Here is a 12,342-nt window from a genome sequence, read left to right on the forward strand (position 1 = left end):
TTTACTAACATACATGGTAACAGAAACCTTGTGGAACAGGCTATTGTACATAACTAAGGAGTTCCAGCAGCAACCTGTGTTGTGACTTCTGCAGAACAGGAAGTAAGAAGTCTGCGACTTGATTGATGTCATAGTCCCTTGTGTATACTGCACTTTTGGGTGCAGCTAAGATCTGGATTAATTTCTAAACATCCTTGACTTATAGACATCTTTTTGTCATTGTTCATAATTTTTAAATGGCTCCCCAAACATTCAGAAGTGACTTAAATTATTTATTTTGTGGTGACAGGTTTTGTCATCATGCCCTAGGTTAGGAGTATCTCTTCAAAGAGCATCACTGCCTCTGCTGTGCTGAAGAGTGAGGGTGAGGGCGAAATTCACACCTGTTTTAAAAATGCACACCCTCTACAAAAAGTTGGGTTTTCCTTTAGAGTAATTGGCACTAGCGACTCAGTTTCACTGTGAAGCCCCCGGGCGATTGTGAAAGTACCAGGCAATGGTGTTGCTGGCCCAGGGCAGCTTCTCCGGCAGTGCAGGGAGGGCTGGCCAGGATTGTTTAGCCTGTGCCTGTTCCCTCACATTTTGTGTCTTGATAGAACATGATCTAAACGTTTTATCATTTTCTTTTTCATTTACATAAATTAGGCAGTAGGGAAATCTTAGCTAACTAAGGTCTTTAAGTTTTATTTGGATGAACAAAAAATGTAATCAGAGGGAAGGGAACTCATCCTTGAGGGTCAGAGGCAGGAATCAGAAAGGCTTTCTAGGGGGTGGGCCTGGCCTCTCCGGTTGTCCATGAAATTGAGACAGGTGTGCGAGTCTAGAAACGGAGTTGCATGTGTGTGATTCCTTTCAGTTACTTTAACTGGATCTCTGGTTATCCTTTATCCCCCAATTTAAACAGTTCTTCATGTTTGAGATATAAAAGCATCTTAAGGAGCCTGGAGACTATGGGCAGGGCCTGGCATAAGCTATTTATATATTTAAAAGTGATATATAGTAGTATTAAATTGGGATATAAGGTAGTGTTAAAACATAGTGGAGATTCTGTAATTGTTATTATTATTTTTACTTTGGCTCTTTTTTAAATTTCCCACACTTTAGCCTCCATAACAAATGCTTTAAGAGTTGAAAACCAAATATTCTTTTGCATTATCTTTTAAATATTTTTTGTAAATAGAACACAAAACTTCTTCTTGGGGTAAACTCAACTTTGTTTTGTGTGTGTGTGTGTGTGTGTGTGTGTGTGTGTGTGAGAGAGAGAGAGAGAGACAGGCTCTCTGTCGCCCAGACTGGAGTGCAGTGGCGCCATCATAGTTCACTGTAACCTTGAACTCCTGGGCTCAACCAATCCTCCTGCCTTAGCCTCCCAAGTAGCTGGGACTACAGGCGCATGCCACAACACCTAGCTAATTTTTAATTTTTTTTGTAGAGTTGGGGTCTCACTTTGCTGCCCAGGCTGGTCTCAAACTCCTGGACTGAAGCAATCCTGCTGACTAAGCCTCCCAATGTGTTGGATTACAGTGTGAGCCACTGTACCTGGCTTGCCATATCTGATGAAGTCTGTTGTTTCTTCCCAAAAAGCAGCCAGAAATCTCAATTACATCCCACTGTTAAAAAACTAGTATTTGTCATTAACAGAAATAGGCCAACATAGGGACTATGTGGGTAGCCCTTGCTTTTATTTGTAAAGGTGTCATCGTATGCTGAGTGGCCAGTCACTCACTGCAGGCAGGCAGTTTCTTGTCCACAGAAGAAGTCAGTAATTACAGCCAGGCCTTACTGAACTGGGGGAATGCATTGCGTCACTCATGGAAACCAACATTGAGTGGGAGGACCCTAAAGAAGATGAGCAAGGGAGTTCGAGTCCCCCAGCAGGTGGTGTCTGGGAAGCCAGCTTCTCCACAGCAGGGCATGTGATGATGGCCTCCAAGTGGGGGCAGCCAGGAGCTAGAGAGAGAAGAACTAAGGTGAGGGGCTAGAGTGGCATCTATTTACTTATTTGTTTGTTTGAAATAGGGTCTCTCTATATTGCCCAGTCAGGACTGAAACTCCTGGGCCCAGGTGATCCTCCTGCCTCAGCCTCCTGAGTATCTGCAGAATGGATTCATGGGATAGGGCCTGCTGGCCTTTGGTGAAGTTGGCCTGGAAGGATGAGGAGTCCTTTGTAGGCCAAACCATTGTTATGGACTGTTGGGGAATGTGGGTGTTTGTGGGTGTATGCATGTACTCGCGACCGTTATGTGCCCTCGTTCTTTTTCTATTACTAAGTCATAGAAAAGGCTGAAAATTCCCCTCTGTTTCATTTGTTTGGAAGGGAACAAAAAGAGAGGTTTTGCTAAGATGTAGGCTGCAGCTTCAGAGAGGTACCGTTAGGGTACGGTATTCCTGGGGCCAGGGTGGTGGTGCCAGCAGCAGTCAAAGGTGGACAGTCCTCAAAGGGAATATAAACGGAGGCAAACAGATTTGGGAACATTTGGTCCCTGTTTGTTTTGAATTGTGCTTGTTAAATATTTCTGCCAGGCGTGGTGGCTCACACCTGTAATCCCAGCACTTTGGGAGGCTGAGGCAGGTAGATCATCTGAGGTCAGGAGTTCAAGACCAGCCTGGCCAACATAGCAAGACCCTGTCTCTACTAAAAATACAAAAATTAGCTGGGCGTAGTGGTGCATGCCCGTAGTTCCAGCCACTCGGGAGGCTGAGGCAGGAGAATCACTTGAACCCGGGAGGTGGAGGTTGCAGTGAGCCAAGATCATGCCACTGCACTCCAGCCTGGGCAACAGAGCCAGACTCCATCTCAAAAAAAAAAAAAAAAAACCAAATGACAGTCCCCTGTCCCACCTTTCTCTTTTACGAAGTCCTCTTCCCCAGAATCTTGTAGCTGTTTCTTCCAGTAATTTGCTGCATTCTTTCTAAATAACGTATGTGGACATCATCTTAGAGGGGATGGACTCCAGCAGGACGCGCTCATAAAACAGTTGCATCCTCCCGCTCACCACTGAGCATGTCAGCTCTGAGGGCCTTTTCTTTCTCACCCTCTGGGTTAAATCTAGGCAGGGCCCAGAACTTTTTCACACTCAAATAACATAAAATCTTCCTGGTCTAATTTCAATGAGTGCAATGCCTGGTACAAAACTCTTCAAAAGTGTCCTGATCAAAAAAAGACCGAGTAAGGCCGGCAAACTACCTCAATTAAAGGAGACTGAAGAGGTGTGACAACTTGAGTACATGATGCTAGGACAGATGCTAGGCTACAGAGACATTTTTGGGACAAGTGAAGAAATTTAGTGTGAACTGTAGATCAATAATAGTATGATATCAGTGTTGAGTTTCCTGGTTTTGATCATTATAACTCTGGTTGTATAAGACACCTTTGCTTTCTGCTGCCCCATTTCAAATGACTGCAGACTCATGTATTATCTCACAGCTCTGCAGGTCGGGAGTCCAGGTGGGCCTGACCAGGTTCTCTGCTTAGGGTCTTAGCCCAAACCAAGGAGCAGACAGGCAGGCTCCTGTCTGGAGGCTCTGGGCTCACTTATGCTGTTGCCGGAATCTAGCTCCTTGCGATTCTCCTGCTGCCTGTCAGCGGGGAGCACTTTTAGCCCAGAGGCTGCTCTCGGGTGCTTCCCTGTGGCCCACTCCGTGCTCAGGCCGGCAGCAGTGTGTGGAATCGTCATGTGCCTTGAAGCTCTGACTTCCTGGTCTGATGCCAGCTGAGAACAGCACCAGCTTTTAAAGAGCTGTGTAACTAGGTCGGCTCCACCGGCTAATCTCCCTTTGCTGTGCAAGGTAACATGATGACAGTGTGACCTCTCATCCTGTTCAGAGTGCCCTCACCTCAAGGGGAAGGGGTTAAGCCAGGGTGAGGGCCCTGGAGCCCATGTTCGAATCCCACCTACCACCTGTTAAAGGGACCTTTTTTGCAATAACATGAAGTACTTAGGAATAAGGGGGCATGCAAACAATTTACTCTCAAATAGTTCACAAAAATGTTGTAGCTATATGTATAGACCCAGCAGGAGAGCGTGCCTGTGAGCTCACAAGCATGCCAGAATACATGGGGCAAAATGTCAATGATTGGCATTCCTTGTGGTGTTCAATCTTTTCTGTAAATTTGAAATTATATCAGAAATTTACCAAAAGGAAAATTTAGGAAACAAAAGCCCGGTCTCTGTGTAGTGGCAGAAAATCTGGACTTCATTTAACACTCGATTCTTGCCTTTCCCACCTCAGCCTGCTGCAGGTGTAGAATCTGGACCATGCCACAGGAAGACAGGGGCTCCTCTTCTCCCGCCCCCTGCTGGTTTCAGAATTTCTGACTCATCCTCAGTGGGAATGGCATTGGTGGGTGGGTGGGAGAGGTGTGAGAAAGGTTTCACTTGACATGTAATCTGACACCAGCTACTTAGAGCTGTAGTCCTTTAAAGCTGGTTCTCTTGTTTGGGCGTTTGTGGGTTCTGCAACACCCCTGGCTGGGCACTGAGACCCTCTCGCTTGCAGTTGCCTGGACATGGGTGAATGTCTGCCCTGGCAGCCTGTCCATATAGGCACCTTCACAGGGGAGCATCACAGCAGTAGCCAGCCGTCACGGGCAGGCCCCACAGACAACGCCAGGCCTCTTCTCATTCCCCACGTGTCCCACATCTGAACCATGGAAGCACTTCCAGACCTTGCGCTGTCACAGATCTGGGAGTGTAGGCCATTCTCCACATGGCCACCTCCAAGGCACCCCGTGGCTACTTTAGTCTTACCCAGGCCTGGACTGGTGGCCCCTCACAGCTCCCAGAGATACAGGTCAGGTTAAGGGAAAGGGCACACCCACCGCTCCCCATAGTCAGAGAGAGAGGCTCACAATACCTTTGACAATGCTTTCCAGAAACATCCCTGGTGCCCAACTTCCTGGCTCCTTCAGGCTCAGCTCTGTGACTCCTCTCGATGGGTGCAGGCTGGAGCCACAGCCCCTGGCCCTCAGCCGTTCTCTTTCCAGGTCGTGTGTCCGTGTGTGACTTTGGAATGCAGAAGAGCTGGCTCCTACTTTTAGAGGCTTTCAGCCAGAGCAGGCATCCAGAATCACACTTTAATACCCTGTGGCTTATGTTTATTGTATTCCTGATTTATTGATTTTAGATATTCTGTTGATTCCTACTGTGGAAGATGGAGATACGGCCCTGTTACATCACCTGGGCCCCCACTTCTCTTCCCTCCATCCTCTCAGAACAGGTACATCATACTTTTTTGGTTAAATTAGTACCAATTATTTGCCCAATATGATTATGTATGATTGACTGCTGAACAAGGTGGTGCATTGTGTTGGTGTTTCCTTCATTGTAGGACTCTTCCCCCTCGAATTGGAAAATTTTTTCTTCTTTTTTATTTTTCTCTTTCTTTACCCTCATCAGTTCTTCCTAGACTCTCCAGTGGAATTATAAAACTCCTCCGAAGAGTCTTTTCCACGTGATGGGACATCCTGTGATCTCTCCACTTCATTCTTTCTCTGGAGACTTCGCTCCCAGGGTCTTCTCCTCCCCTGCTCTGTCTAACCTAGGCAGCCTTTAGGCCTGTGGCACACCTGTGGTCTGAGATGTGCCTTCGTCTCTCCCCCATTTCCCGAGTCTATCTCTTCTTTTGTGGTTGACATCTTCATCTTGTTAGTGTACGTCTTCCAGTGGCTTCCTAAGGAAGGGTGCAGGGGAGGCCTTCTTTCTGTGATGCATCCTGTCTAAAAACATCCTATTCTTCCCTCACGATTCAGTGATAACTTGTTTGGGCCTAGGATTCTAGGCTGGAAATATTCTTCCTCAGCATTCTGAAAGCATTGCCCTTTTAGGTTTTGCAGGTGCTGTTGAGAGGTCTAGTGCCTTCTTATTTCAGAATCTTTGAACATGACTTAATTGTTCTGCTCCGAAAGCTTTTGAAATTGATTTCAGTTTTCTCAGATGTTTAACGATATGTCTTGATGTTTTATATAAAGTGTGTTTTTAATCTTTTGTTTTGGGTATCTGGTGTTTCCTTCCTTGTGGAAACTGGTCTTTTCCTGTTTGGGAAAATTTTCTTGTAGGATTTCCTCCTATCTATTTTCTCTCTTCGTTCTTCCAGAAGCTCCTTTCTATTAGTTTGCTATCGGACTTCCTGGATTGAGTCTCTGGTTTTCTCTGTGTTTCCTTTTCTCCTATTTTCTGCTTTTATCTTTTCTATACTACTTTCTTGGACATTTCCTCCAGTTTATTTTCTGACAATACTATTTGTTTTTTATTCTATTGGGTTTTTTTTTAGTTTCTAAGCACTCTTATTGCCTCTTTCATGAATGGCTATCATGACTTTTCTTTCTTGGGAATATTCTCATTATTTTGAAGTTTTGTTTTGTTTCCTGCTGTATTTCAAGTTCTTCTAAATCTTTTCCTACTTGTTTTGGTTTCTCTCTTTCATGTTAGAGGCTTTTCTTAAATAATTTTTTCCAGGTTCATTCCTATGTAAGAGTAAGCCTTTACAAATGGGCTGGAAGCCCTGTGCGTGGCTGTAGGCCTGTGCATGGCTGGGAAGCATCAAGAGTAGGTTTCACTTTCCTCTGTAGGGTGACCAGCTGTAAACCCAGATGTCTTACTGAAGAACCCACAAAAGTCAGTGTCCATAGATCTTTTGAGGGGAGAGGGAAGGGCAATTCCATTTTTCCAAAGAAAACGCTTCCTGTCTCTTGTTTGGAGGGTATGATAAGCCCAGCCAGCATTCTTGGAGTCGAGCACCGCACCGCTCAGTCCATAGACATGACTCAGTCTCCCTGCTTTCAGTATGCACCACCCCTTCACCTTTCTGTGTACGTGGTATCTGGGATCTGGAGCCTTTCTGGGTAAGTTTTTCTATAGACCGAACCTCTGTTCTTCTCTGGGGTGTGGTGGTGGTGGTTCCTGGTTTCCTGGCATAGGTAAGAGGATCTGGGATTGATCAGATCTCTGTCAGACTTGAGCCAGTCTGCTGCTCCCGCCCATTCCCCACCCACCACCTTCTCCCATATCTGGTGCCTGCAGTTTCTGAATCTTTCTGGGATTCTCTGGTACCAACCAACTTGCTTCTCCTTGTTAACCCGTCTGTAGGCATTTGGTGTTCAGCTCTGTTCGTTTCTCTCTCTTTTGTCTCCTTTCCTTCCAAAAAATGGATTTGCATTCCTAATCCAATTTCTCTTGGTCTTATACCTCATTTTGTTATTATTATTCCTTTAACCTCATTTTAGAGATATTTTAAGAATAATATATGTTCAATCTAACACACTTTAGTAATTTACTTATTTATATTTTTATTAGTAAATACGTAGATATTCACACACACATATATGTATCATTATATATATAAATATATTCAAATGATCCAAAGATGAATGGTGGGAACCAGCCTCCCTTTTCCCTTGTCCTTCAGTTCCTCTCCAGGAGCACCCACAGGCCCAGTTGCTCGTGTGGCCCTCCACAGAAAGTTTATGCACACATTCACACAGACATGCACAAAAGCATGATGTAGATAGTGATGGATTTTATTTTCAATAGAGGAAATGGTTTATTTTCATACCCCTGAACAATATTCCTATTTTAAGTAAAGGGCAGTGCTTAATCCAAAGACCCAAATCTCCTTTAGTCAGATTTCAGGCTCCATTGCAGATGGTAGGTATTTCGAGGGGCCTCCAAGTGCCCCTTTCAAAAACCCATGTAGTTGGTCACCTTCACAGAGGCCAGCTGTGGGGGCAGAGGGGCACATGCGTGGGCCAGCTGTGGGGGCAGAGGGGCACATGCGTGGGCCAGCTGTGGGGGCAGAGGGGCACATGCGTGGGCCAGCTGTGGGGGCAGAGGGGCACATGCGTGGGCCAGCTGTGGGGGCAGAGGGGCACATGCGTGGGCCAGCTGTGGGGGCAGAGGGGCACATGCGTGGGCCAGCTGTGGGGGCAGAGGGGCACATGCGTGGGCCAGCTGTGGGGGCAGAGGGGCACATGCGTGGGCCAGCTGTGGGGGCAGAGGGGCACATGCGTGGGCCAGCTGTGGGGGCAGAGGGGCACATGCGTGGGCCAGCTGTGGGGACAGAGGGGCATATGCGTGGGCCAGCTGTGGGTGGGACCTTCCACTTCTTACATGGCTGCTGCTTCCCCTCCTGCTTAGTCCCTATGGTTCTTCCTGTTTCCACCCTTCCCCCTCTGGTGTGTATGGCTGACCCATGGCTCCCAGGGCTGGCCCATGGCTCTGTGGAAGTCCCATCCTAGCTGAGGGGTGCCCCTCCCCTTACTGCCTGTTTGGCACTCTGGGTTTGCGCTCCGCCTGCCCTTGGCCGACTAGACTTTATAAGGACAGAACCCAGAGACACCTCTGTGTATTTCAGGGGCCGGGTCTAGCTTGAGAGGGCTACTCGACTTGGCCACAGCAGTGACATCAGCATGATTCTTCATCCTTGCCACAGGACCTGCTGCTGCCAAGCCAGACTTGATCTCCAAACTGGAGCGGAGGGCTGCACCCTGGATCAAGGACCCAAATGGGCCAAAGTGGGGGAAAGGTCGTCCTCCAGGTGAGTCTAAACCTACAGCCTTCTGAAGGACATGTGCCAGGGCCCAGGCGGCTATGATGAGTCAAACAGCATGAGCTCAGCCGTGTCCATCCAATGGGGGCCGACTGGGCACCAAGCCTGGCAGGAGGCCCTGGGTAGACAAGATGAATAGCAACTAACCCTGCCCACAGAGTGTAGAGTAGTCTGGGAAAGTGGGAAAAAACAGGTCCTTTTGTAAGCAGAAGTGCTGATGGAGGCTGTGGCAGAGCTGGTGGGAGTAGGTATGTGGGGACATTGATCTCGAGGAGCCAGGGGACCCATCTGTGAGCCTCTCATCCCTTCTCCCTCCTTCTCCAGTGCTCAGTGACAGCACCATTGGTTTGTGAGAATTTGTTGTCTTGTGTATCTCAATCAGTAACTTCTTGGCTTGTAGCTGCTACACTTACTTCTGTACCTAATTCTTTCTGAGGCTCGTAAAAGACTTGGCACGTGTTTAACCTATTCCATTGTGGAGCCTCACAGGAGAGTGAAAGCCACCTGCTTATCCAACAGTCTCTGTGGCCAAGGGGGTTAACTGAACTTATTGGTATCTGGTGTCACATGATCCCAGGGTAGCTGTGTGGATAGGGTGGTTGGGGCGCTGGTGAAAGAACCCACAAGGATCAGCAACAACTCTGGGAGAGCCAGATTAACTTTCATAGGTAAGAATGGGGGAGGGTTTAAGTGGACGCCACTAATGATCTCTAGAAACAAGGATTGCATTCATTTTTTCTGCCTTACTTAAGGGATACTTATTAAATTGGGGGGTGTCTTAGCTGATAGAAGACTGCAGAGTTTGGGGTAGCAGAACCAAGCATGATTTAATTTTCTCCAAAGGGAACAAGAAGATGGTGGCAGTGAGAGAGGCAGACACACAGGCCTTGGCTGCAGACTCTGCGTTGCTTCCAGCCTCTCCTGTGGAGGCCCGTGCCTCCTGCTGCAGTCCCAGCATTTGTGAAGGAGAAGGAGATGGACCTAGGAGAATCAAGAGGACATATAGGCCCCGTTCCATTCAGAGGTCATGGTTTGGGCAGTTCCCATGGTTAGTCATTGACCCCAAAGAGACCAAACTCTTCTGCTCAGCCTGCAAAGAAAGACCTAATCTCCACGACAAATCATCTCGGTTAGTCAGAGGTTATACGGGGCCTTTTAAAGTGGAGACTTTAAAATACCATGAAGTCAGCAAAGCCCACAGGCTCTGTGTGAACACGGTTGAAATCAAGGAAGACACCCCTCACACTGCCCTCATTCCAGAGATCTCCAGCGACCTCATGGCCAACATGGAGCACTTTTTCAATGCCGCCTACTCCATCGCATACCACTCAAGGCCCCTGAATGACTTTGAGAAGATCCTGCAGCTCCTCCAAAGCACGGGGACCATGATATTAGGCAAGTACCGCAATCGCACAGCATGCACTCAGTTCATCAAGTACATCTCGGAGACCCTGAAGAGGGAGATCCTGGAGGACGTGCGGAACTCGCCCTGCGTGAGCGTGCTGCTGGACAGCTCCACCGACGCCTCCGAGCAGGCCTGCGTGGGGATTTACATCCGCTACTTTAAGCAGATGGAGGTGAAAGAGTCCTACATCACTCTGGCCCCTCTCTGCAGTGAGACAGCGGATGGCTACTTCGAGACCATCGTTTCTGCCCTGGATGAGCTGGACATCCCCTTCCGGAAGCCTGGCTGGGTGGTGGGGCTGGGAACGGATGGCTCAGCCATGTTGAGCTGCAGAGGAGGCCTTGTGGAAAAGTTCCAGGAGGTCATCCCGCAGCTGCTGCCTGTCCACTGTGTGGCCCACCGGCTGCACCTGGCTGTGGTGGATGCCTGCGGGAGCATCGATCTGGTGAAGAAGTGTGACCGGCACATCCGCACCGTCTTCAAGTTTTATCAGTCGTCAAACAAGAGGCTGAACGAGCTGCAGGAAGGTGCAGCGTCTCTGGAGCAGGAGATCATCCGCCTGAAGGATCTGAACGCAGTCCGCTGGGTGGCCAGCAGGAGGCGCACGCTGCACGCGCTGCTCGGAAGCTGGCCCGCCCTGGCCAGGCATCTCCAGAGCGTGGCGGAGGCTGGGGGCCAGATTGGGCACCGGGCCAAGGGGATGCTGAAGCTCATGCGCGGCTTCCACTTTGTCAAGTTCTGCCACTTCCTGTTGGACTTCCTGAGCATTTACAGGCCTCTGTCCGAGGTGTGCCAGAAGGAGATCGTGCTGATTACAGAGGTGAACGCCACGCTGGGCCGGGCCTATGTGGCACTGGAGAGCCTCCGTCACCAGGCGGGGCCCAAAGAGGAAGAATTCAACGCCAGCTTCAAGGATGGGCGGCTCCATGGCATCTGCTTGGACGGACTGGAGGTAGCGGAACAGCGGTTCCAGGCAGACAGGGAGAAGACGGTCCTGACCGGGATCGAGTACCTCCAGCAGAGGTTCGACGCAGACCGACCCCCACAGCTCAAGAACATGGAGGTGTTTGACACCATGGCCTGGCCAAGCGGGATCGAACTTGCCAGTTTTGGGAATGATGACATTCTCACCCTGGCCAGGTATTTCGAGTGCTCCCTCCCAACAGGATACAGTGAGGAAGCTCTGCTGGAGGAGTGGCTGGGCCTGAAAGCCATTGCCCAGCACCTTCCGTTCTCTATGCTCTGCAAAAACGCCCTGGCCCAGCACTGCCGCTTCCCCCTGCTGAGCAAGCTCATGGCCGTGGTGGTCTGTGTGCCCATCTCCACCTCCTGCTGTGAGCGGGGGTTCAAGGCCATGAACCGGATCAGGACCGATGAGAGGACCAAGCTCTCCAATGAGGTGCTCAACATGCTCATGATGACGGCTGTGAACGGCGTGGCCGTCACGGAGTACGACCCTCAGCCTGCCATCCAGCACTGGTTCCTGACCTCCTCAGGCCGGCGTTTCAGCCATGTCTACGCCTGTGCCCAGGTGCCAGCCCGCTCCCCTGCAAGTAAGTACACGTGGCAGAGCTCCCCCAAGGCAGGGGAATCTTGCCCTCCAGCCCCATGCTGAGCCAGAGGCCAAGAAGACAGGACTGCAGGTGCCTGTGGAGCTTCTGTCATGCGCCCACCCATTTGCTAGGCCAGTGGGTACTCGATGCGTGACGTCCACCCTCCAGGACCTTGTGCCCGTGCCAGGGAGATGACACACATGTGCTCTAGGCAGCAGAGCTTAGTGCAGAGAGCATGCATTTATAGAGCCTGTCTGCCCTGGTGACAGTGCTGTGCTGGCTCTGCCCCCAACTGGCTGTGTGGCCTTGGGCAAGTTTATCCCCTTATGCCTTGGTTTCTTATCTGCCAAATGAGTGGTGCATGTAGAGCACTCAGGACAATGCCTGGCAGGTGGTGCAAAGGGCGCTAGTTAAAGGTCAGGACCACTGCTGGGAGTAAGGAGAGGGCTGACCAGCCCCAGGCAGCGCCATCACATTCTAAGTGGGGCTGATTGACTCTGCTCTGGGCAGGAATTTTCAAGAGGGAAGAGGTTCACGTGGCTGTGGAGGAGGTGAGATGCGGAGGAGATGGTGGGGCTTTCAGGCAGGAATCTCACAGGGCAGGGGAGAACAGAAACAGCCTCTCTGGACCGGAGGGCTGGGGTCAGGGACTTGCTTGAGGGGGAAGCTGTATTAGAAGGGAGGGAAAGTTACTGAAAGCCACAGACAAGAAATGTTCTGTCTTCAGGTAGTCACTGAAAACCAAAGAAAATATGCCGGTTGTTGGGGTTCTGCAGACCACTCACGGTCACTTGACAAGGATGGAGCAGTGTTCTCTCTCCTGGCGTCTCTAGCTGG

The 12,342-nt window shown here is 49.6% G+C and overlaps 1 protein-coding gene across 10 annotated transcripts in view; it reads left to right on the top strand.

Annotated features, from left to right (window-relative positions):
• ZNF862 (zinc finger protein 862) overlaps positions 1 to 12,342 on the top strand; it is a 29,310-nt gene that overhangs the window by 12,975 nt on the left and 3,993 nt on the right. For 9 of the 10 annotated variants that reach the window (XR_005238104.2, XR_005238103.2, XR_005238105.2 and 6 more), the window contains 3 exons: positions 5,128 to 5,220; positions 8,431 to 8,535; positions 9,391 to 11,505. Coding sequence is in view for 6 of the 10 variants with exons in the window: in XM_037990940.2 (XP_037846868.2) it covers positions 5,128 to 5,220; positions 8,431 to 8,535; positions 9,391 to 11,505 (2,313 nt within the window). In the remaining 4 variants the exon portion in view is untranslated. The remainder of the gene's footprint in view (positions 1 to 5,127; positions 5,221 to 8,430; positions 8,536 to 9,390; positions 11,506 to 12,342) is intronic. The other variant, XM_007983411.3, reaches the window with a different exon arrangement.

This window comes from Chlorocebus sabaeus, chromosome 21, assembly GCF_047675955.1.
Source record: "Chlorocebus sabaeus isolate Y175 chromosome 21, mChlSab1.0.hap1, whole genome shotgun sequence".
NCBI lineage: Eukaryota > Metazoa > Chordata > Mammalia > Primates > Cercopithecidae > Chlorocebus > Chlorocebus sabaeus.